The sequence below is a fragment of the Saccostrea echinata genome, unplaced genomic scaffold, assembly GCF_033153115.1.
Source record: "Saccostrea echinata isolate AGI-Se365-2 ecotype Australia unplaced genomic scaffold, CSIRO_AGI_Sech_v1 ptg000008l, whole genome shotgun sequence".
Lineage (NCBI taxonomy): Eukaryota > Metazoa > Mollusca > Bivalvia > Ostreida > Ostreidae > Saccostrea > Saccostrea echinata.
In genome coordinates, this window is record NW_026889757.1 from 12,248,015 (window position 1) to 12,275,408 (window position 27,394).

General features: G+C 34.5%; 1 protein-coding gene across 1 annotated transcript; it reads left to right on the forward strand.

Moving 5' to 3' along the window:
- The first annotated feature begins 1,190 nt into the window (after nt 1–1,190).
- On the forward strand, nt 1,191–26,596 carry LOC133181451 (presenilin-associated rhomboid-like protein, mitochondrial). The gene is made up of 9 exons (XM_061315960.1): nt 1,191–1,275; nt 3,516–3,711; nt 3,924–4,049; nt 5,278–5,389; nt 5,925–6,074; nt 6,658–6,728; nt 7,032–7,142; nt 26,266–26,363; nt 26,470–26,596. The coding sequence occupies exons 1-9, from the start codon at nt 1,220–1,222 to the stop codon at nt 26,558–26,560; spliced, it is 1,011 nt and encodes a 336-aa protein (XP_061171944.1). The 5' UTR covers nt 1,191–1,219; the 3' UTR covers nt 26,561–26,596.
- The last annotated feature ends 798 nt before the right edge of the window (nt 26,597–27,394 follow it).

Below are 27,394 nucleotides of genomic sequence, written 5' to 3' on the forward strand. Positions count from 1 at the left end.
TTAAATATATTTTAAAAAATCAGGTTTTTGTAATTTTTTTTATTATTACGAATGCGTTTGACGGACAAGACTTTGAGGCTATCGAAAAAGAACAAACCAGCCGTATTAAGATCGTATCACACAGTCCAGGGACACAAATCCAAATAGTACCCAAAATATTAGAACACCACACCAAAAGAGCTGCAACAATCTTGAAACAAAAAAAAAAAAAAACAAAAACAAAAAAAAAAAAAAAAAAAACCAAAAAAAACACTATGATGTTACGAAATTAATGATTTGTTTGTTTGAGTTTGGTTTTTTTTTTTTCGGGGGGTGGGGGGTGGAGGAGGATTTCAGAGGACTTTGCTTCTGTAAATCTCGTTTTATATGAGTGACTTGATCGAATTTCTCAGGATCTATCTCTTTTAACAATTAACTTAACACGTAAAATACGTAAAACAAAGCATTTCAAATGAATTTGTATATGATAAGAATTAGTGAAGAAAAATATACGCAATTCTAATGCTATGCTTAAACCTTATACATATACGTGTGTATACAATTTGAATGAATCTGTTGTGAAAAGACGATATTAAATAAAGTCCCTTTTGGGTTGTACAATTTAAAAATTATAACAAAGAAATTATTTGTGGAATCTGAGAAAATTTTATCTATTTGCATTTAACTATATAACACCATTTTAAAATACAGAGTTAGCGAATGAAAATGCAGAATTTAGAATAGGGTAAGAATTAAGATGTCTATAAGGCAGCATTGAAAAGCTTGAGTAACCCAACCCATTTCTTTACTGTATGGATACTAGAATTTATCCATTTTAATCTTTTTATTGAGAGAGAGAGAAAGAGAGAGAGAGACAGAGACACGTATTAATTCTCGGACCATTTTTTTTTTTTAAATGCGACATGTAGAGTTTACTTGCATTGCAAGAGTTATCTTTCTTTTTGATGTTTGTTGTGGTCGAAATTACCCCAAGTGCGGTCGAAATTAACCCATGCAACATGCTTACTTATTTTTAAACCAATTCATTATTTTTTATGCATTTTTAAATCCTAAAGCAGAAAAATATGAAGAAAAAAATCAATTAATTTACTTTGAATCTTTTTTTAAACTAGTACATTTGAAAACATTCGTGTTTTGTGGATTGAAAGCCACAAATCAGCAAAAGTGGTCGAAATTACCCCACTCTACCCTAGTCTATGCAAGTTAAGAATCGTTCAAAATGCCAGGATCTTTGATACTTTTATGTAGATTTCCAGCAAAGCGATCACTGGAAAGGTGAGAGTTTTTTCGATACGCCTACGTGTTCTCTTTTAATTTGTGCAAGTATATCTTTTGCAGTTCGAATTTCCTCAGTTCCAGTAACCCTTATGCAATGTTGTTATCAAACCATAACAAACTTTTTCAGTCATTACATGTATATAATTTGTAGTTAACTTTGATGACCATATTGTTATCCATGAATGAGTGATATCTATATTCCGATTTTTGGCATGCTTAAACGGTTTTGTTAAGCCTTTGGTTGGTCCAAATAGATTGTTCTAGACTAGGCCTATCGTTAAAATGATATTTGTCCTGCGGATCCGGTTTTTTGGTGAAGGATTATCCCGAGACACAGTTAGATTATTTAAACTAAGCCCTTGGGTCACAGGGGCTCGTCTTCAGGATTGTGTTTGTGTATTGTGTGTTTTTCTATGTCTGTTCAATGACTTTGATAATTTAAATAAAAATCAAAAATCATTCAAATGAGCATTTTTGGTCACCTTAGTCACTCACATGACATTGCTATCTGTTTTTGTCCATCATCAATCATTGTCTCATAATATTTAAACATTTTCAGCTTCTTCTATTGAAATGCTGAACCAATTTTGACCCTGCAAGTTTGGTTTATATATAGCATTTATGGGTGAAGGGGAACAAAATTTGTGAATTTTATTGTCCCTGCACCCCCCCCCCCTTTCCAGACTTGAAGGGTGGGGCTGATACATGTACAATCAAAATTAATGCAATCTTTTATCAATTTCTTACTCCTGGTCATAAGCAGTCAAACTGTTGGCATGATTCTAATGAGTATTAAGCCCTCTTCCAAAATTGTAAAATTCATGCCTCCATGCAGGGTCAGGGGTTCTGGTGTTAGGGGGAGTTCAATAAATCAAATAGTGAAAATGCATAACTTCTTCAAAAATATCATCTCTGTTTTCATCTTCGCTATCCAAGGGTTTTTTGGGTCTGCTCTGCTCCCCATAGTGGACCAAAAACCCTTGGCTAGTGAAGATGCTCTGTTTCTGGGTACTGTGAAACCATCATTGTTCGTGGGGGATCAATGTTCGTGGATTTCGTGGGTCACCCTTACCCACGAATTTACATCCCCACGAACAATTTTTTGTCAACGTACTGATTAATTAAATATACCAAATAAACGAGCTGCCCTCGAAATTACATCCCCACGAACCAATAAAATTTTGCTTGCCCACGAACATTGACCCCCACGAATTTAAATGATTCCACAGTATTAGACAGAAAAAACTAAATACATAATTATGATGAGCAAAGGTGCCCCTTCCATAATTATGAAATTCATTCATTCAGGTAGATGGGTGAATAGTAGATGAATTAAAATGAGACTAAAATACCTTATTTATATACATTTAGATATTAATTTATGCAGGGTTTTTTTTGCCCTTTCACTCTTGCGAACAGTTTTGCCCCATTTTAAATTCACCTAGACAAAGATCTGTTAAAGAAAACAGCATTACTTTCTGTTTAAAAAATAATGCTGTTTTCTTTGAATTCGCTCATTTTTAAATTCGCCCACTTCAGATTAGAGCGAAAAGGGCAAAAATAAAGGGTAATTTTTTTTATGTCTAGTCTAGAAAATCCAATATTTTTTTAAATGTTATTTTCAGTGATTAACAATACACAAAATACACCATCCTGAATATAAATCCTTATATATGCCTTGCATATAGCTGATCTAAACTTTGAATGAAGTTGGTATATTAAACATTACTAGTATTGATAAATATCTAAAATTGTTTAATATGATATCTCTAACTTCATAGATATTAAAATGTACATGTACATGTAAGTTGGACAAATACAAAAATGACATTGAGGTTAACTTTGGCTTTTATTTGTAACATGGTTAATACATATCTTCCTCTGTCTCAATTGCATTTTAAATTTCTTTTTTTTCCCTTAAGGTAATAAGTGGTGCATTTATACTTTCAAGATTTCATTTTTTACACATTCTTTTAATCCCAATAAATATAAGTTTATAAAACTACATATTCATTAACCATGTTAACTGGACTTCATTTTATTTTATTTTATTTTATTTTTGTATTTATAGACAACCTTACCAAATTATGGGTAAATATAAAGTGATGCGTGATTTAAAACATCTCATCAAACTTCTTCTGTAAACGGTTGCTATTTTTAATTTGTCATTGAAGTGATTTGGTAAAAGCATTATTAACCATAAATTCATGCATTATCTCTGCTTTTTAATGTTTCAGTTTAACTTCTCTATGCAAACACAGTCATGTTTTCAATGAAGCTTGTCAAGGAAGACTGCTATTGCCAAAGGGAAACAACTGTTCTTTTACGCACAAACAATTTATCAGAGGGGCTCGTGGCACAAAACTCGGTCCACATCAACACTATGAGAGTGACAGTTCTCTCCTCGTGAAGCATTTCCTATTAACAGCCACCGTAAGGTTTTTAAATTATAAATTTATAGAAAAACTTTAAAGACAAGCATTTAGAAAGCTGAGATGATCTTTATTCGTTTTCTTTCATATTGCTCTTCAACTAGCAGAGAGTTTGTTTATAATTATATCCATCACATTTTCTCCTCTTCTAATAGTTCTTTGTTTTATTAAATATTTTAAAGTTTCCAATACTTTGTGTTACATTATTTGTAGGTATGTGGTTGCAGTTTTACAGGTGCCATGATTTGGGAGTATGAAAACATAAAGAAAAAAATTCAGGCAATGAAGCAACAATTGTACTTCAACCATGGAGTTTTCAAAAACCACTTCATAGAAGTTGTAAGTAAACTTAGTTAATTAATACATATACATGTATGTGTGATGGAAACTCTTTTTTTTAAATTGTACATCAATTATAAAGTGAGAAAAAGATATTACCTTTTAAATGCATGTGTAATTATACATTTTCTTTTATTAATTATTATTGCAGAAAATAAATCCTATAAAGGATGACTGCACTTAAGGACCTTCGAAATTTGCGACAAAATAAACTTTCAAAACAAGCATTTTTCTTTTCATTGCAAGAATGGTCAACATCCAATCTACAACTTTATGTAATTACGTTTAATAAAAATGTGTATTTACGAAGTTCGAATCCGGTTTCAAAGGCAAGGGTCATCACAATTTCTTGAATCTCCATTCGATAATGAGGATGCCCACTTTTTTACTGACTTTATACATAGTCAGCGCATGTTTGTCTTGTTCTATGTTTAACAGTAGTTGTATATTTGCACAAATAATAATGTATCAAAAGGAGATTAATAGACAAACATGCGCTCATGGTTAAAAAGAGAAAAAACTGCTTCTTCTTACATTCGCTCTCTGTGTTGTAACCAAGGATTGTGACATGTTGAATATTATAATTCACCACGTGATTTCTTACCTCAGGTAACTTTGTGAATATTAAATTCCGTCACGTGACTTGTAGGGTAGCATGTTTTGTGCTAACTAGGACATTGTGTTCGAACAAGTTAAGTCATCTGGCATTGATATAAAATCTGCTTTATTTACATTGATGTGCTCATATTGTTAATTTCGTTTTGAAACTTTGTCAGAAGTGTATTTGTGCCATACAGAATGGAGAGGGAGATTGGAAAGAGTGATCACGTTCTTTTTTCCAAACATGTCATTGTTATTTATCAAGTCTAATTTTAGACCCATTCTTACAATGTTAGCTCCACCTCTCATGCGTATCTGATATTCAATCAAGGGTAGGTAAGTGTAAATTCACTATATTTGGAAAGCAGTAAGGATAAAAAACATTGAATCATTTTATTGTATCACAGTCTAAAATCATTTTAAGATTTAAATTTGGTTTCAAATTGACAGGAGTCTTTCATGAACATACAAAAGTGAAATAAGGTTTAGATGTAAAAGCAACAGAAGCAACCGAAAAAGACCCCAAAACAGGCGTTAAGTGCAGTCATCCTTGGAATCAGATGTAAAAGAATAAAGAAATTTATGTTTTCTTCTAAGACAAGATTTATGTTTTGTTTTTCGGTTGCAGACAAACTTAGTGAGTGGGATTGTCGTGATTAATGCTGTCGTGTATGTTTTATGGAAGGTTCCACGGATTTATCCTTTCATGCAGAGATACTTTTTATGCTCTCCTTGTAAAGGTACACAGGCAGTTCTATGATAGAGTTCCTTTTATTGGAGAAACAATATTTTTGTTATTTGAGTGTGTGTTTTCAGATTTCTAGATACAATACTTATAATTGTAAGATGTCAATTATTCAATCTAAACCTATTATAAAACTTATAACTTTTATTATTCAAGTCAAATTTATTAAAGTCAGACAACATTTTCCTCTATAATATACATGTATAATCGTATATTTTTTCCCCAAGAACTTGTGATTGAAGTATAGCTTCTTAAACATTAAGCATTTATGTACATGTAAGATACCAGAGGATAGTACATGTATTTCCTATATAATTCTATTAAATATCACTGTGATTGCTGATGTGACAATATTTGGTGTTAAACATTTTCTATTTTTTAAGACATTTTAAAAACAGAATTGAAATCATAAGATAATAATATTTTTGGTATGACACAAAGAGATTCAAATTCAGATATTTGAGGAATGTGTCTTCAGACATTCTTTTTTTACTGTTGTTTGTAAAAATTTAATGTTTATACTTTTTCAGAACAGTCAGTCCTGGGGAGCTTTTTCGCAGCATTCAGCCATGAAAACTTTATTCACTTGTTCTGTAATATGTATGTTCTGTTGAGTTTTTCTACTGTCACACTTAGTATGTTTGGCAAGGAACAGTTTCTAGGAGTTTATCTGAGTGGTGGTTAGTATTTTAATATTTATATATATTGCAGTTTGTCATAGCCCCCCCCCCCCCCCCAATAAAAAAAAAAAACCTCTTCATACTTCCCAATAATTTTTTCCAGTTTATAGCCTTAAGAAAATTTGTTTAAAAAAAAGAAATAAATAAAAACTATGTACATGTATAATGTGATGGACACTCCCCTATGAAAAAAAGGATTTTATCAATTTTGGCAAAATTTTGTCAGCCATTAAAGCTGGACAACAGCCTTGTACCTTTTACATTTTAAACAGAAAATGCACCTCTTCTATGTCATTAAAAGTGGCATATATGTCATTTAAAAGTGGCATAGGTTTCATTAAAATGGTAATATATCAGTTTAAATAAGTTTCTGTTGCCAAGGAAAATGCCCTTCAGATGCACGTTTGTTTTCAATTCAAAACTGCCCTTCAAATGCACATGTTTGTTTTCAATTCTTAAAATGCAGATCTATATAATACTGCCTCCTTTTGTTGGTTAATGAGTGACTTTTATTTGGGTTTTGTAAAAGAGAATTTTTTATTTTCTATATTTTTTTTTTCATTTTCCTTTGTTCTTTTTATAGCTGCTGTGTCATCTTTTGTGAGCATGTGCAACAAGGTTGCTTGGAAGATTCCAACCCCCTCTGTAGGAGCGGTGAGCTGATACTGCTACTAGCAAATTATGTTTTCATTTCTAGAAAAGTATATTTTGTATAGGAGAGTCTATCAGATCTGATATGTTTAAGACAGAACACTTGAGTTAATCTTCTTAGAGTTTATTTTCACAATCAAAATTTGAAAGATTCAAGTCCCAGGATGTATTTCACATCAGTGCATATTATCTACATTCTTTTAAATTGTGTTATATAGTTACCAATTTAACAAAATACTGATGAAGAAATCCTGTAGTTTACTAGTAATAAGTAAGTTTATGGGATTTTTTTATATTTATGTTTAGTCAGGAGCTATATGTGCCTTGATTGGAGCCACATGTCTCACCTACCCCGACAGTCAACTCAGTATAGCATTTATAGACCAGATTATCCCACACTCATTCTCAGCTCAGTCAGTGAGTATAAACATTAAACCTACCCCGACAGTCAACTCAGTATAGCATTTATAGATCAGATTATCCCACACTCATTCTCAGCTCAGTCAGTGATTATAAACATTAAACCTGTCCCAACAGTCAACTCAGTATAACATTTATAGATCAGATTATCCTACACTCATTCTCAGCTCAGTCCGTGAGTATAAACATTAAACCTGTCCCGACAGTCAACTCAGCATAGCATTTATAGATCAGATTATCCCACACTCATTCTCAGCTCAATCAGTGAGTATAAACATTAAATCTACCCTGACAGTTAACTCAGTATAACATTTATAGACCAGATTATCCCACACTCATTCACAGCACAGTCAGTGTGTATAAATATTAAAAGCTCAGTTGAAGTATACATAAAACACTTCATTTAAATTATTGTTAGTGCATAATACATGTAGTTTAGTGGATTTAGAGGTGACTCACTTCTAGTTGCACTAGTGTTGTACATAAAATAATTCCAACTGATTGAGTACACACCAACCAGTCATTTTACAACGACCATTAATAATACATGTACATATTTATTATAATAGCATTACCTCTTAATAAGCATAAAGTAGTCAATATATACTTGTATTGCACAAATATGCTTTGCTCTAACAGAACATACCTCATATTGAGTCACTATATTGGGTCACTTAAAGGCAGAGATTTTTTACCGGGTGGTAAAAAATTAGGTTAGCGCTAGATGGTACAATGTACAGGTAGGCGAACACGAGTTATCTTTCATGACCACGAGTTATCTTTCATAAGTGTGCTGATTACGTAGGGTGAATATGTGCGGATTTATTCACTCGTACATGGAATATTCAACATGTGATAAAATATACGGAAAGAAATAAAATATTCTTAAATAATATTTATTTCACTGTTAATTTACAATGATTAATTCTATATTAAGTCGTACGCGTAAAAGTCGAAATGCCAGTCTATATTAACAATGTATAAATGAAATTAATTATCAAATATTGATAAATTGTTGACAATCGTGGATTTATTTCAATTCATATAAAAGTCGTTGAACTATATAATCATATTTATTTTTCTTTCAATATTAATTTGTTGTTCGAGTGATGCAATTTTATGTTTATGTGGATTGCGCATAGAGAATGCGGGGAGGGGGGGGGGGGGGTATTATCGAGTGGAAACAGGCACGTATCGTTGCAAAAAAAAAAACAAAAAAACAAACAAACAAACAAACAAAACAAAACAAAACAAAAACATATGTCTACAGGCTATCTTAAGATCCCCTCCCCAATTTTTTCACCCAATCCAACCCTGATATAGCATTACCTAAGGATTGAGAAGAGAACCACCGTGTAAGCAGTATCTTTGAAGTCGCGTTAAACACGTGGAATACAATATATTCTTAATCAGGTGGATCACATGTCATTCAATAATTTAAAGATTAATCATTTTTTTTCGACTCAAGTTGTAAGTTAGATTTTTCCTTGTAATTTCATGAAATATTCATACCTATATATATGCGTATATTCCTTTCTATTCATGTGTAGAATAATGTAAAGGCGAAGACTTCAACAGGCGAGAAGTGTCAATATAAGAAGGTTCACTTCTCCTGAGGGGGAGGGGGGTTACCCTCGAAAAAAAAATACGGAAAAAGACCAGAATGGTGCAATTGTATGTCATGAAAAATGAAAGAAAGGATTTATTTTGGTTTGCTATTTATATTACATTTTTACTCATGTGTGACCGTGTAGATTTGAACGGTACTTAGGAATTCGTCTGGAACTGCATCCGTTGTTTGCAGAACGAACGGGGTAAGGGAATGTTGGCGTAGGGGGTACGAGGTATAGGTAGAGGCGCTGTGTTGCCGTAAGGTAAAAACGAAGAATAGGTATGCCGTATTCCCGAAGGTCCACCAATATGCAATTCCAGAGATAAAACAAATGATGAAGGATTCCGTATTTATTAGATGAGTCTCAACGATGGCAGCAGTTTACATGAATCAACAAACAGAAATATTAAAATAGATCGAGTCGGATTTGGCCGAAGTGGCCCCGGACTCAAGAGTCCTGACGAGTCGGACGTGGCCGAGACTGGCCTACGTATATTCCAGATTGAAATTATACATGACTATTTACAAGAATGTACATAAACTTAAGAGTAAATAAATGGCAGGTGTTGACATTAAGTAAAATGAGTGAAAGATTCACAGGTATAGAGTTATTAAATATATTTAATGACTCTTTGATGTCTGGACAAAAGTGTCACTTGTAAATTAAATTAAACAATTAGATTCGTTGAACATATCGTGAGAAATAAAATATGACAAATAAATAAGAAATTGATAGGTAAAGTCCAAAATAAAGTTTTTTTTTTTTCTGGAACAGTGAATTTTACACTGTGATAATTTCCCACCGCTCCGGGAAAAACACGTCCTCGTGTTTGGAAAGAAATTTCACTTTAATTATTTTTTGGATTCTGTTCTTTGATGTTCTTGTAGACGTACACACCGGTAAACACTAGTTAATGAAACTATCCTGGTGGTTAACAAAGGAATGCCGAAAGCGTTGTTCATGGATGTTGAACTGGTGTTGTCCATCGTTGATGCATTGGTCGAACAGTTCACGTTGAGCAGAGTGGTTCAATAGAGGGAACTCGCTTGATGTAGAGGTTCGGGATCCGACCACTGCAAAATATATGCAGCGGCCCGGGCGTTGTTTTACCCTTATGATTCATTCACCAATTATAACCAAATACATTTTGGTTATAAAGTTATGAAAGTAATTCCTGGACTACATCCGTTGCGCTAGCGTAAACGGGGAAGAAGGAATGTTGGCGGGTAATACAGTAACGGCGCTGTGGGGCCGTAATACAATGCAAACGAGAAAGGTGCCGTATTCCTTATGGTCTTCCAATATAAAGTCCAAGAATTGGTAAATCAGGTTTCCGAATTTATTATAGACGATGGTAAATAACAATCAACGTAAATTTCAACAATAGCTTACGAGTCTTAACCGAGTTGGATGTGGCCGATAGAGCACCGGGCCTCCAAACTGAAGAACGTATAATGGACATAGCTTTTTGTTAGATAGAGATTAAACAATAATTGAATTATGACACTGGCTGAATTAATTGATGGACAGGTGTGTTTCTTTGATAGAATGGACATAAAAGACATAGCTAAATAACTATATAAACAAAGTTATTGATATAAGATTAACAGGTCCTAAGGCATTTACAACTAACAAGTAAATATTCTTTTGACAGTCACTTAAAGTCAATTGGAATGTCAAAGAGCATGAGACACACTTAACTAAATAATAGACATACAATGAAAATAGATGGAGAATAAAACAGATAAACGTCCAAATTTAGTATAATATATGAAAAAGTTATTTATTTCAAAAATGTTAATTTTGTTCGGTGATACATGTATTCTAGTCTAAGTAATTGTTTGGTGTAGAAATTTTCTGTGAAGTTGAAAGACATCCATGATCCTCATTTGACCAGTCGATATAGTAATATATACATATTTTTAGCAATTAATTTATGAAAATAGAATTCTCATGACCACTTAACAGTATTAAGAAATTTTAATCCTGTTTACTTCACCCCTTCACAGTGCTTATGTAACATGTAAACGTCCTTTTTGAATACTTTGTTTTACAGCTTTCCTTTCAAAGAGAAATATATCCCGTAAAGAATTTTATTAAACAAAGTCTCAACATGAAGTTTGAAATTGAAAACTTTTTGTGCAACAATTTTCGTTTTATGTATCTGAATATGATTCAAGGTTCTTTGAAGTCTTAGAAAGGGTCATATAAAAGGTTGACATTTGTCAAAGTAAAAAATAAATACATGATTATCCCAACCTACCTGAAGCATTTAACGTCCCTTCGAGATTATTTTCACTCCTATTAAGACATGCACCACCATTTTTCGGTCTAGGGGTGCAAATTTAGACCTAACCTACCTGTAGTTTGTACCAGCTTAGAGTCCAGGACAAAACTCGGTAATACTCCATCTTCTATGGAGAGTCACAAGATAAATTTAACATGAAGATACGTCCCTAATCCCAGAGCTTTCTCCCACCTACCTGTACTTTGTACCACATAAGATCCCTGCCAAATAAACTCCCTAAATGTACCTGTCATTGATAGATACAGGATTTATTTGGCGTTAAAAATATACCCTCATCAAAGAGGGTTTCCACAACCTACCTGTAGTTTGTACCAGCTAATTGTTTAGGACAAAACTCGACAATATTCATCTTCTATGGAGAGTCACAAGATAAATTTAACATGAAGATATGTCTCTGATCCCAGAGCTTTCTCCCACCTACCTGTACTTTGTACCACATAAGATCTCTGTCAAATATACTCCCTAAATGTACCTGTCATTGATAGATACAGGATTTATTTGGCATTGAAAACATACTCTCATCAAAGAGGGTTTCCCCAACCTACCTGTAGTTTGTACCAGCTTAGAGTCCAGGACATAACTCGGTAATACTCCATCTTCTATGGAGAGTCACAAGATAAATTTAATATGAAGATATGTCCCTGATCCCAGAGCTTTCTCCCACCTACCTGTACTTTGTACCACATAAGATCCCTGCCAAATATACTCCCTAAATGTACCTGCCATTGATACATACAGGATTTATTTGGCATTGAAAATATACCCTCATCAAAGAGGGTTTCCCCAACCTACCTGTAGTTTGTACCAGCTTAGAGTCCAGGACAAAACTCGGTAATACTCCATCTTCTATGGAGAGTCACAAGATAAATTTAACATGAAGATATGTCTCTGATCCCAGAGCTTTCTCCCACCTACCTGCACTTTGTACCAGATAAGATCTCTGCCAAATATACTCCCTAAATGTACCTGCCATTGATAGATACAGGATTTATTTGGCATTGAAAACATACTCTCATCCAAGACGGTTTCCCCAACCTACCTGTAGTTTGTACCAGCTTAGAGTCCAGGACATAACTCGGTAATACTCCATCTTCTATGGAGAGTCACAAGATAAATTTAACATGAAGATATGTCTCTGATCCCAGAGCTTTCTCCCACCTACCTGTACTTTGTACCACATAAGATCTCTGTCAAATATACTCCCTAAATGTACCTGTCATTGATAGATACAGGATTTATTTGGCATTGAAAACATACTCTCATCAAAGAGGGTTTCCCCAACCTACCTGTAGTTTGTACCAGCTTAGAGTCCAGGACATAACTCGGTAATACTCCATCTTCTATGGAGAATCACAAGATAAATTTAACATGAAGATATGTCTCTTATCTCAGTGCTTTCTTCCTCTTACCTGTACTTTGTACCAAATAATATCAATGTTAAATATTCGCCATAATCTCACCTGTCATTGATAGATGCAGAATAAATATGTTATTGATAATATTACCCTGATCTCGATTGATTTCCTCAACCTACCTGTAGTTTGTACCAGCAAAAAGTCTAGGTCAAAACTCGGTAATACTCTACCTTTATGGAAAGTCAAAAGTTAAAACTTACATCAAGATATGTCCGTGATCTCAGTGCTTTCTCCCACCTACCTGTACTTTGTACCAGATAATATCCCTGTTAAATATGTGCCACAGTCCTATCTGCCATTGATACATGCAGAATATATTTGGTATTAATAATATTACCCTGATTTCGAAGGGTTCCCTAACCTACCTGTAGCTTGTTCCAGCTAAAAGTCTAGGTCAAAACTCGGTAATACCGTACCTTCTATGGAAAGTAACTTGATAAATTTTACATGAAGATATGTGCCTGATCTCAGAGCTTTCTCCCACCTACCTGTACTTTGTACCAGATAATATCCCTGTTAAATATAGGCCACAATCCTACCTTCCATTGATAGATGCAGAATATGTTTGGTATTGACAATATTACCCTAATTTCGAAGGGTTTCCCCAACCTACCTGTAGCTTGTACCAGCTAATAGTTCAGGTCAAAACTCGGTAATACTCTACCTTCTATGGAAAGTCAAAAGTTAAAACTTACATAAATATACGTCCCCGATCTCAGAGCTTTCTCCCACCTACCTGTACTTTGTACCAGATAATACCCCTGTTAAATATTCGCCACAATCCTACCTGCCATTGATAGATGCAGAATACATATGTTATTTATAATATTACCCTGATCTCGATTGATTTCCTCAACCTACCTGTAGCTTGTACCAGCAAAAAGTCTAGGTCAAAACTCGGTAATACTCTACCTTCTATGGAAAGTCAAAAGTTAAAACTTACACCATGATATGTCCCTGATCTCAGTGCTTTCTCCCACCTACCTGTACTTTGTACCAGATAATATCCCTGTTAAATATACGCCACAATCCTATCTGCCATTGATACATGCAGAATATATTTGGTATTAATAATATTACCCTGATTTCGAAGGGTTTCTAAAAGCTACCTGTAGCTTGTACCAGCTAATAGTTTAGGTCAATACTCGGTAATACCCTACCTTTTATGGAAAGTAACTTGATAAATTTTACATGAAGATATGTGCCTGATCTCAGAGCTTTCTCCCACCTACCTGTACTTTGTACCAGATAATATCCCTGTTAAATATAGGCCACAATCCTACCTTCCATTGATAGATGCAGAATATGTTTGGTATTGACAATATCACCCTAATTTCGAAGGATTTCCCCAACCTACCTGTAGCTTGTACCAGCTAATAGTTCAGGTCAAAACTCGGTAATACTCTACCTTCTATGGAAAGTCAAAAGTTAAAACTTACATCAAGATATGTCCCTGATCTCAATGCTTTCTCCCACCTATCTGTACTTTGTCCCAGATAATATCCCTGTTAAATATACGCCACAATCCTACCTTGCCATCATATAATGCAGAATATATTTGGTATTGAAAAGATCATCCTGTTCTCGAAGAATTTCCCAAACCTACCTGTAGCTTGTACCAGCTGATAGTCTAGGTCAATACTCAGTAATGCCCTACCTTTTTGGAGAGTCACCAGATAAATAAATTAAAGTACATGTAACATCGAAAATGGTGTATGCCTATTTACGATTACAGTTTAATGTAGTTTTAATGTAGTCTACTTGTGTACTAAGATCACAGGTCTTTAGATCGCTCATAAAAAATGGAGGTGTTCCAAAAATAAAGGTATGGAAGTATTGGAACTATTTACATAGATGACGCACTTTCGCCAATAAAATACTTTTAAATCAAATGCTTTACAATTTTACTTTCTATCCATATCTATTCATATATAAGCAATCTTCATGACAACTAAAGTTCATTCTGAAATCCCGTATACTTCCGATATATTCTGAAACCAATTTAAAAATTCACCTTAGTTTTTTACTCGACATCAGCTGGGGCCTTTGAAAAGTTACACGAACTGTTAACGGGAACGACGGAAAAAATTTCCCCGGAATTTATTCTTTATCCCGGTGAGCTTGAGATAAAAGATACCACGGAGTCTGACACATCTGTTTCATATTTGGATATTTTAGTTAATGGTTATCTGACAACCAAGCCTTATGATAAACGTTATGACTTCAATTTTTCAATCGTCAACTTCCCTTACTTATGCAGCAATATCCTACATCACCTGTATAAGAAGTTTATATCTCTCAGTTGATTCGATACGCAAGAGCATGCTCTACGTATGTACAATTTCTAAAACGAGGTAAATTATTGATATTGACAAACATGTTGATGAAACAAAAATTTCAACAGTCTCGTTTAAAGTCATCATTTCGTAAGTTCTATGGTCGATACATTGACCTTGTCAGCAAATACAATTTATCATTGAGTCAAATGCTGACTGATGTTTTTCATACTGATTGTTAGTTCATCATTTACACACTGAATTGACTATGGATTTTCCGTTATTTCCCGATCATGACAAGGAGCATACGGCGGGTGAGACCGGTCGGCAGGGGATGCTCACTCCTCCTTGGCACCTGATCCCACCTCTGATGTTTCGGATGTCCGTGTTTGCTCTGCTCCTATTTTGTATTGTTTATTGGACTTTTGAGTTTGAATACTGTTCATTATTTCCATATATTTCATACTCAATGAATATTTGCATACGAGCTCTACAAAATTTTCTTTTATTTGATCGTATGATCTTGCTTAATCACCAAGAACATTTTAGCGGTCTAATTTTTAAAAAAAAATTAAAAATTATATTATACATTCTGGGAAAATTCGTTCAATCTTAGCTCTTTTTATATTCATAAACAACATGGCGGTGCAGTTGTTGATGCAGTCGTTTTCTAATTTTTTTTCGCGAAAGGAATTATTACGGACTTAACCTTTTGATATGGAATAAGAAAAATCAACTTTAAAATGTTGAAAGATTGTGCAAGTACTATACAGCTCTTCGTTGCACTTCAAACACCGTATGTATACATGTGAATGACCAGGGGCCCAATTCAAGCTAATGTCGAGTAAAAAAAAGTAGGTCAATTTTGAAACTGATTATAGAATATCTCAGGAGGTACATGTACATAGAATATCGAAATGAACTTTGGTAGTAATAAAGATTGTTTATATATCAGTAAATTTAAATAGAAAGGAAAATTTTAGAGCTTTTGATTAAAAAGTATTTCATTAGAGAAGTAGGGTACACAGTGTAAGGAATTCCATACCTTTATATTTTTTATACACCCCTATTTTTTTAAATCGGATTTTAAGCGATCCAAAGGTCTGTGATTAAGATATATTGAAATCAGACCAAAACTGTAGGAGGAGTTGGACTTTGAAAAAATGTTTATAGACAGAGGGACGAATGACAGACATCTTGCTTTTGAATAATCTCTTCTCGTCTTTGACTAGTAGAGCTAAAAATGACAGATGCTCAGGTCATAAGTTATCTTTGAGTGAAATATATATAATGCAAGTCAAACTTCAAGGGATGAAAAATGTTGTTACCCAAAGAAAGGACTTGTTCTCAATGAATATACTTGTGAAATATGAAAGCCCAAAACACTAACCGTTATAAAATTACGGCCAATGTTTTTTAATTGGATCAAACTCAAAGTTCAAGGTTAAAAGGTCATTAATATTTTTATATCCTTTGAAAGATCTTATAATAAATACATGTGAAGTATGAAAATCCTAACATCTACAGTTCAAAAGTTATGATTACGCTTAAAGACTGGTAAATTCTTGCAAAATTGAGTCAAACTTCAAGGTCAAGAGGTCAAATATAAGGTACCCGAAGAAAGGCCTTTCACAAGGAATACACGTGTGAAATATGAGAACCATAGCTTTGACCAATCAAATGTTAAGGACAATGTTAAAGTTTTTGCGACCAAATGGTCAAACAGACAGACAGAAGGACAGACAAGACAAAAATTATATACCCATGAATCTTCCATTACGAGGGCATAATCATGGATCTTAAATGAATTTTCCTTTTTTCTGTCACTGACACTGAATATCTAGGCAAGGTCATAATATACTTTTAGCTTTCATATATTCTTTGTTTGAAGTTTCAACCTCCAAAACCATTCATACCACTTTTAGCAGTGACCTTGACGAAATGATCTTGGGTCATTCCACAAAACATAAGTATTATTTTTGTGAAGAATGAACTTCCAATGTTTTATAAATCTGTTATGGATTAAACATTTCTGCAATTGACTCTGAACTTGCAAAAAGGACCTTTGGTTAGGTATTTGTGTTATGTATCAATTTCATAAGCCCCCGTTTGAGAGTTATAGACAGAATAAGATAAAAAAAAACTATTTTGCCAGTGACCCTTAACTTGCTGGAATATAACTCAGTCATGATTAATACATACTCTTAGATCAGATCGGCAGGGGATGCTCACTCCTTCAATGAACCTAATCCGATCCCACCTCTGATGTTTAAGAGGTCCGTGTTTGCTCTGCTCCTGAATTGTGTTGTTTTAATGGACTTTTGAGCTTGAATACTGTTCGTTATTTCTATATATTTCATGCAGCTTGAATACTGTTCGTTATTTCTATATATTTCATGCAATATAAGAAATAAGTATAGCCTTAATGTTTTCCATTACCAGATATGTTAAAGACAGTAGTAAAAATTTTTTCTATAATTGACTTTGAACTCGATCAAATGACCTTAGAGGAAGATCATGACACAACTTCAGGTCATAAGAAATCTGTGTATGAAGTAAGTAACTCCAATATTCCTGGACAAAGAAGTTCCAGACCAGCCAAAAATTTTAAACATATAGCTTTTCTGTGAATGACCTTGATATTACCAGAATAACCTTGTGTTAAGGTTAAGACACTCGGGTTATAAACAATCGCTGTATAAGGTATGAGCAATATCTTGGACAAAATTTCAAGAACAGACAAGCAAGGTTATTCCTACATCTCACTAAACTTCGATTGTGGGGAGTACTAGTATTACAATATAAATATTACATAAAACATGTCCAATTGATTCTACTTCTTATGCCCCCGGATCGAAAAATCCCGGGGGTATATTGTTTTTGTCCTGTCTGCCTGCCTGTTTGTCTGTTTATCTCTCTGTCTGTCTGTTGTCAACTTTAACCTAGACCATAACTATTGAGTGGGTACGGCTATGACTTTCATATTTCACAGGTGTATTATTTGTGACAAGACCTTTCTTTGGGTACCACCAAATTTGACCTCTTGATTTTGACCTTGGAGCTTGACCTACTTGTACAAAAAAATACCACACTTTAACCTTTGCCATAACTTTTGAACAGGTGGAGGTAGAGCTTTCATACTTCACATGTGTATTCATTGTGACAATACCTTTCAGCTGGTATAAATATTTTTTACCTTTTGACCTTGACCTAAGAGTTTGACCCACTTTTTAAAAACTTTAACCTTGGTCATAACTTTTGATAAGTTAGAACTAGGGCTTTCATATTTCACAGGTGTATTCCTTGTAACAAGACCTTCTTTTGGGTACCAACACTTTTGACCTTGACCTTTGGAGTTTGACATGAATTTGAGAGAATTCAACCCTCGCCATAAGCTGCCATACGGGGGCATCAGTGTTTCACAAACACATCTTGTTTTTAAATTTTCTTTTCAATCTCTGTCCTGACAGTTGTCTCTGTTACTTTACATTTAAGAGCAGCTCTATATGCGGGGCAAGTTAACAGTGCTACTCCCAAGACAATTGCCTCTTTCATCAACACATGAGTCAGGTATTGCAGCCCCATTCTACCAAAAATTTATTTATCATTCAACATAAATTTTACCATATGATGATTGCTTATTTTATTATAAAGTATACTGCATAAACTACAACAAGCAATATGTACAGACATATTTAAACCTTTGGAGTAAGTGAAACGGTTTATAATTCAGACTTATTTGTAACAATTAATAAAATTATTTTAATTATTGCATTGGAATACAGGACGTGTTTTTGTGAAACACTATGCCCCCGATGGTAACACAATTCTGGAGGGAGTGGGACGTAGACTGAAGTGGTATACACTTATAAGATGTTTTAAGGGTTTCAAATGTAGGTCAAGGGTCACAGTTGAGGTCACATGATCAAAAATATCTGTACCAACGGAAAGGTCTTGTCATAATGAACACTCACGTCAAATATTAAAGCCTTACCATTGACAGCGCAATAGTTATGGGCTAGGTTAAAGTTGACAACAGACAGACAGACAAACAGACAGACAGACAGAACAAAAACAATATACCCCCGGGATCTTTCGATCAGGGGGCATAAAAATCCTGATTGTCCGTCTTTGTTTAGTATTTCTTTTATCACTAAAACAATTTATCATTTTTGGCCTTTATAATTCCCAGAAGGTGCAATTCAATGTGGCACAAAATACAAGTAGGTTAACGTACAGAGGATACTCAAGGAGTAAGTTATCCATTTCAGTATTTAATAATCCTTGAGATGTAAATGTAGCCTGCTTTACATATTCTTGCAAGAAATTGGCAAATTGGGAAGAAATATTCTTATATTTATGGGTGTTTGATAACATTTACAATTTAAATGAAAGATCATGGGAACAGGATAGAAGTATATTTTAAAAAAAGCCCAGGTATGGGTTTGAAGCATTTGAAATGCTTATCAAGAACGTCACCAAGGTGGAGTGTAGTCTATAAAATGAAAATTACAATATTGATTATACATGCAGCAATTTAGCTCATTGAGCATAAACTAGACATCCCCTTATTAACTACTAGTAGTTCAAAAGATGATGTATTATCAGTAAAATAGACAGAGAAATGCCTGACAACTGATCATCAACAAAAACAACAGAACTTCCATTGAACATTAAATTTTACCCAAGTGGAGTTTTGAGCAAATCTGACAGTGGAATTAATGTACTGAAAGTAAATAAAAGGAGAAGCTGCAACATGACTGCATTGTCTGCATACATGTCAAAGACAAACAAAAGAGGATGACCAATCTTGCACCCCTTTTAGAAACACCCCTTACTTATGAGCTTATTTGTATTTTGACATGAAGAGTTCATTGTTAAAGTTGGACAAAAACAATTTTATTTAAAGAATTTATTTCTGTCGCATGGTCAATGAATTATTTGTAAACTAGAGGTACTGTGAGCACTGAGCTCACAAAATGATACCCCGCGCCTCAGATACATGTAGGTTTAAAATGGCAAAATCTATGTTATGCTATGGGAGACCTAAGTGTCTGATCAAAAATTAAAATAAGAGGTGCACAATGGCATTATGTATTAAAGAATCTGTGAAAGTACCATAAAATTTAATTCTGTGGTATAGGAGGAGTTGCGGTTAAGAAATAGGTACCCCTCATTTTAATAGAAAGAATGGCAGTGTTTTGCCAAATGCACCCCTACTAATGTTATTGTCCCCCGCTTTCACGAAAGCGAGGGGACATTAAATCTCATTTGTCTGTCAGTCTGTCCGTCCGTCACAAAAACTTTGACCTTGGTCATATCTTTTGAATGAGAAGACATAGGGTTTTCATATTACACATGTGTATTGCCTGTGACAAGACCTTTCTAAATACACTATGATTTTTGACCCCTTCACCTTGACCTTAAAGTTTGACCTACTTTTAAAAAAAATTAAACATTACATTGAATTAGCCATAACTTTTGAATGAGAAGAGATAGGGCTTTCATTTTAAACATGTTTATTACCTGTGACAAGGCCTTTCTAAATACACTATGGTTTTTGACCTCGAGACCTTGACCTTGAAGTTTGACCCACTTTTCAAAAGATATGCCTTGGTCATGACTTTTGAGTGAGAATAGATAGGGCTTTCATAGTAAAGCCGAGTACTGCTTGTGACAAGACCTTTATAAATACACTATGATTTTTGACCCCTGGACCTTGAAGTTTGATCTACTTTTAAAAAATTTAAACATTACTTTGAAGAGGCTATAACTTTTGATTTATAGGAGATATGGCTTTCATATTAATCCTGTATATTACCTTGGAAAAGACCTTTCTAAATACACTATGATTTTTGATATCGTAACCTGGACCTTGAAGTCTGACCTACTTTTCAAAAACTTTAACCTTGGTCACGACTTTTGAATGAGAAGAGATAGAGCTTTCATTTTAAACCTGTTTATTGTCTGTGACAAGACCTTTCTAAATACACTATGGTTTCTGATCTCGTGACCTTGACCTTGAAGTTTGACCTACTTTTCAAAAATGTTAATTTTTCTTATTACTTCTGATAGAGAAGAGACCGGCCTTTCATATTTGAACTCTGCATTACCTGTGACTAGATATTTCCAAGCATGCTATGATTTCTGACCCCTTGATCTTGACCTTCACGATTGACCTAATTTTCAAAAAGTTCAACTTTGGTGATAACTTCTGAACGATATGCCATAAATAATGACTCCTCGCCCCCAAAGACACCGAAAGCGGGGGACCACAATTCTTTGAATTTGCTTGATGTGACTTAAATTCAAGACACGTGGTGTAGGTTGTCCCATTCATAGGTTATTTAGGGTAGAACCGGTTTTATAAATAAAATTGGCAGCAAACAGGGGATTGCTATAGTCTGTTTTCTAAGAGCACTGCGATCGGAGATATATCTTCATGTACAATTTATCTAGTGACTTTCCATAGAAGGTAGAGTATTACCGAGTATTGACCTGGACAACTAGCTGGTACAAGCTACAGGTAGGTAGAGGAAACCCTTCGAGATCAAGGTAATATTATCAATACCAAATATATTCTGCATGTATCAATGGCAGGTAGAACTGTGGCCTATATTTAACAGGGATGTTATCTGGTACAAAGTACAGGTAGATGGGTGAAAGCTCTGAGATCAGGGACATATCTTGATGTAAGTTTTAACTTTTGACTTTCCATAGAAGGTAGGGTATTACCGAGTTTTGACCTTGACTATTAGCTGGTACAAGCTACAGGTAGGTTGGGGAAACCCTTTGAGATCAAGGTAATATTCTCAATACCAAATATATTCTGCATGTATCAATGGCAGATACAATTGTGGCGTATATTCAACAGGGATATTATCTGGTACAAAGTACAAGTAGCTGGGAGAAAGCTCTGACATCAGGGATACATCTTCATGTAAAATCTATCTAGTGACTTTCCATAAAAGGTAGGGTATTACCGAGTGTTGACCTTGACTATTAGCTGGTACAAGCTACAGGTAGGTTGGGGAAACCCTTCGAAAACAGGGTAATATTGTCAATACCAAATATATTCTGCATGTATCAATGGCAGATGGGATTGTGGCGCATATTTAACAGGGATATTATCTGGTACAAAGTACAGGTAGGTGGGAGAAAGCACTGAGATCAGGGACATATCTTGATGTAAGTTTTAACTTTTGACTTTCCATAGAAGGTAGGGTATTACCGAACTTTTACCTTAACTATTAGCTGGTACAAGCTACAGGTAGGTTGGGGAAACCCTTCGAAATCAGGGTAATATTATCAATAACAAATATATTCTGCATGTATCATTGGCAGGTAGGATTGTGGTGTATATTTAACAGGAATATTATCTGGTACAAAGTACAGGTAGGTGGGCCAATGCTCTGAGATCAGGAACATTTCTTGATGTAAGTTTAAACTTTAGACTTTCCATAGAAGGTAGAGTATTACCGAGTTTTGACCTGAACTATTAGCTGGTACAAGCTACAGGTAGGTTGGAGAAACCCTTCGAAATTAGGGTAATATTTTCAATACCAAATATATTCTGCATGTATCAATGGCAGGTATGATTTTGGCGCATATTTAACAGGGATATTATCTGGTACAAAGTACAGGTAGGTGGGAGAAAGCACTGAGATCAGGGACATATCTTGATGCAAGTTTTAACTTTTGACTTTCCATAGAAGGTAGGGTATTACCGAGTATTGACCGAAACTATTAGCTGGTACAAGCTACAGGTAGGTTGGGGAAACCCTTCGAAATCAGAGTAATATTATCAATACCAAATATATTCTGCATGTATCAATGGCAGGTAGGATTGTGGTGTATATTTAACAGGGATATTATCTGGTACAAAGTACAGGTAGGTGGGTGAAATATCTGAGATCAGGGACATATCTTGATGTAAGTTTTAACTTTTGACTTTTCATAGAAGATAGGATATTACCGAGTATTGACCTGAACTATATGCTGGTACAAGCTACAGGTAGGTTGGGGAAACCCTTCAAAATCAGGGTAATATTATCAATACCAAATATATTCTGCATCTATCAATGGAAAGTAGGATTTTTGCGTATATTTAACAGGTATATTAACTGGTACAAAGTACAGCTAGGTCGGAGAAAGCTCTGAGATCAGGGACTTATCTTCAGGTTAATTTTATTTCTGACTCTCCATAGAAGGTAGGGTATTGTCTTGGACTATTAGTTTGATGAAACTAGAGGTAGGTGACAAAAAATATCTGGGATCAAGGTTATTTTCTTAAATAAAATAAATATTGTTTCCATCCAGAGTACGTAGAGAAATGGTGGATATTGTACAGTTTTTTAAGCTGGTACAAGCTACAGTTATCTGCGATCAGGGCTATATTTTCATGTTAATCTTGTAAAAAGCAAAAGTATTTTGATTAGAAGCGTAATTTCAGAACGTAATTTTTCCAGGATATGCTAAAATGAATTCAGCATGCACATTCTACGTAGATGCATGGGAGAAACATTTTGAGAGAGCGTAATATCTTTATGTTTGATTAACCATTTGACTGTCATAGGTCTGTAAGAAAATTAGCCTTTTTTGCAGGAATATTAGCTGAAACATGAACAAACTAACGTAGCAGGCACGTAGGAACAGGGGTAGGGGATCCCCACCCGTTCTTTGAAAGGCCAGTTGCCCCCCCCCCTTTTTGTTACAGTAAAGGTCAAATACGGATGATGTAGTATTGTATTTATAAAATTTGGTACTGCAAGATGTTGTAATTATACACCCCCTCCCCCCCCCCACCCCCCACGAAGTAGGATTTTCGAGTTTGGGCAATTTTTTTTCTTTTTTTATCTGCTTGTCAACCTTTTCAGGTAAGTACTTTTTTTTTCTCTGGCTCCCCCCCCCCTTTCAAAAACGATGCTTCATCACTGCGTAGATAAGAGAAATCATCTGAAATCTAGTATATATCTGCAATGTTAATTAATCTGGGACTGTCCAAAATATATAGGTGAATAGTGTATATTATGCTAGTTTTTAGCTGGTTTAAAGGTACGGATAGCTTGGAAAAAACCATCTGGGATCAAGACAGTATCCCTATGTTTGTGCGATGTAGGTTAAGCGTATTTTATGAGGTACTCTCAGATGATACATAAATCAGGGATTTTGGGATAATGACATCTATAACACCAGTTTAAATTGTCGCCCGTGTGGCGCAGTGGTTAGAGCGACTAAGTCTTGAGTCGTGGAGAAAGGAGTTGATCCTTTCGTCACGAGTTCCATTCACTTCACGGGACGTAGAGATTGGTTCTTCGGACGATACGGCATAAACAGAAGTCCCGAGTCGCGGTAGAAGAAAAAAAAATCCCACACTGCTAAAAATGCCCTGAGTGCCAAGTTCAGGTCTAAATTTGCAGCCCTCCACCGGTAAATGCTGGTGTCTCAATATGAGTAAACAATCTCGAAGGGGCGTTAAACAAACAAACAAATGTCTAACATTAATCTGATACCTGTCAAAAATAGGTAGAGAAATTAGGTGCATTGTTTAGAAATATATATATTTGTACTTTCGAGGGAAAAAATAGCTCGAAATCACCTAGTGTGAAATGTGCATGAACTAGAAAAATTGGGAGTAGCAAATGACGAGGAATATAAGTTGATATATTAACAAATGTCTTGCTGTATTGCGTTCGGATATACCTCGGTAAACCGTGAGTTTTGTGTGAAAATAAAATCTTTGCGCTAAGTAAGACATTCAGGTAAAATAGAAAAAAAAACTTTTGAAATCAAAAGAAGATAGAAAATGTTTCTTTACTAATATAGGCATATTTCTCAGTAGTAGTTTAGGTATGAGTATATTATTAAAATAAAGAAAATAATACTACAGTAATTTCTATCTTACAACTTGGGTCGATTTAAAAAAAAATCCATCTTTCAATTATGGAATGTCGCCTGCATGGGGCAGTTGTAAGAGCGTCTGCTCTAGAGTCGCGGAGTAATTATAAGGAGTTGATCCTTACGTCGCGGGTTCGAATTGGTCCACTGCGGGACGTGGAGACCGGTCCTTCGGATGAGACCATATAAACCGAGGTCCCGTATCCCACTAGGTGCTGGCACGAAAAAGATACCTCACTGCTCAATGGACCTAAGTGCCGAGCATAGGTCATCAGGGTTGGATTGGCTGTAAAAATGGGGGCGGGATCTTAAAGCAGCCTTTAGACATATGTTTTTTTAAATGTTCATATATAACGATACGTGCCTGTTTGCAGGGGATAATAACACCCCCCCCCCCGCGGATTTTCTATTCCCAATACACATAAACATTGTATCAATCGAAATACAAATGGATATTGAAAAAAAATATATCTAATAATATAGTTCAACGAATTTTATTTTGAATTTGAATAAATCCACGCTTGTCATCAATTTATCCATATTTGATGATTAATTCAAATGGATACATTGTTTATATGGATTAGTATTTCTACTTTTACCTGTAAGACTTCATACCAATTACCAATTGATTACCAATTGTGAATTGCTAGTGAAATAAATGTAAATTACCTGTGAATATTAGTATTAATGAAGAATATTTCATTTGTATTTTACACATGTCGAATATTCCACGTACGAGTGAATATATCTACTACATAATGAACGATAACTCGTACTATGAACGATAACTTGTGTTCGCCTACCTGTACATTGTACCATCTAGCGTTAACCGGTAAATTACAGGTGAGGGAGGGGCTTATTTTGTACATGTGTGAATGCCTTGAGGGCTAGCAGACTACCTGTGGTCATCTGTCTCCAAATCCCTATACACAGGAAGTGATTTAATACACAGTGGAGTACCTAAGAAGTCAAACTTTACCTATGTTGGGATTTTGAGATGATTTAAGTTAGAAATAAAAAGTTGTAAATAAAGTTAAATCTAAATAATTTTTATTAATTGTAATTGAATGTGTGTCAAAGCATCCCCACCCATTAAAAAAAAATTAATTATCAAAATATTTGTTGAGCTTTGAAAAAAAAGTTATACCAAATGTTGATATATATTATTATAAAGAATATCATAATTATTTTAGATACTAAAGGTGTGTATATATATTATCAAGCTAAATATTCTATAGTAATACAGCTTCTCTATTGTTTATACCATGTGTGGTAAATATCAAAGGATCAAATGTTAATTTGAAGGTCACCACGAGTGCCAAACAATGTGTACAGGGTATACACAGGGACTAGTAAGTAAATGTCAATCAAGTTCTAGCACCCAATGATGTACCTTAATGCACTTGATTGACAGGGGTACACAGACCAGGTATTTTGGAAGGCGGTGCTTAAAATCTCTGCCTTTAAGTTCACCCACTGATTATAAATCCTCATAATTGTGTGTATTCAAATGCTACTCTTTTCTGATTTCCCATGAGTAGCAGAATTTAATTAACAGATAATGCAATATAACATAGGCATACTTACAGTGTATTTTAATTCCATCACCAGGGTTTACTAGGACTGCTAACTTTTGATATCTTGGGAGTTGTGTTTAGATGGAGGTTTTTTGATCATGCTGCACATTTAGGTGGAGCCTTATTTGGCATGTAAGTATTTTACTTGGAACGATGTGTAAATTTCAATATTTTGACTAAAATTCTTTGTGTTTCTACATGTATACCAAAAAATAAATACAAAAACTTTGTTTTTTAGTTGGTATGTGAAATATGGCCAGGATCTCATCTGGAAGAAGAGGGAAGCTGTGATTAAATGGTGGCATAACAAGAGAAAATCTTCTAATTGACTGCATGTTTTAAATTAATAAAATTTACATTATTTATAGCATTTTGAGACTCATCAATTTGAAATACAGTGTATATCATGGTATATGTCTCTGAAACCTTTGCATCATAGTCTGAGATTAATAAGAAAAACTACAAATCAGGAACGAGTACTGAATTGAAGTGGCCGTGAAATTGCTTCTAAGAAGCACTAGTGATGCTCAAAGATTAAAATGACCGAATTTTATCAAATGGAAAAAATTGTTGCAACTCTTACATGTATAATGACCTTGGAACCAAAAATTATCTATTTAGATAAGAAATACACATAAAATGGGTTCATGTAAAGAATATGATTCATGTGTCAAGCAAAATATTGTTACAATGTAGATCCATCCTGTTTATATTAAATTTTGAATATCAGAATATATTAAACTAGAATTTTTACCAGAATCACTTGGTTGTATCAAGCATAACAAGTGATCCATACATCAAATAACAGCTATAGCTATACCTGTGTAGTTGATTGGTTTATACTTATCACAATAAGCTGTTAGCATACACAGATGCTGTCTTTAACAGGAGTCGCTGTAGCGTGTATTATTGGTCAGCTACGGCATCTAAAACAAGTGCCAGACTCTGTCATATGTTTAAGGTGATTTGGAGCCACTTGTGATCAGGCCTTACTCTTATATATAGGATCTCCCATGATTTGTAGTTTGATATGATTTTTATCCAACGAGTTGTGTGTTTTTTATCCCCGAGCCTTGGCGAGGGGATAAAAACACACAACGAGTTGGATAAAAGTCATATCCAACTACAAATCATGGGAGATTCTTTTTATCCCATGTTTAATA

Coding starts and splice junctions, on each gene's coding strand:
- LOC133181451 (XM_061315960.1), top strand. CDS start 1,220: ATGCCAGGATCTTTGATACTTTTATGTAGATTTCCAGCAAAGCGATCA. Junction 4,050..5,277: donor AAAACCACTTCATAGAAGTT/GTAAGTAAACTT, acceptor TTTCGGTTGCAG/ACAAACTTAGTGAGTGGGAT. Junction 6,729..7,031: donor CAACCCCCTCTGTAGGAGCG/GTGAGCTGATAC, acceptor ATTTATGTTTAG/TCAGGAGCTATATGTGCCTT.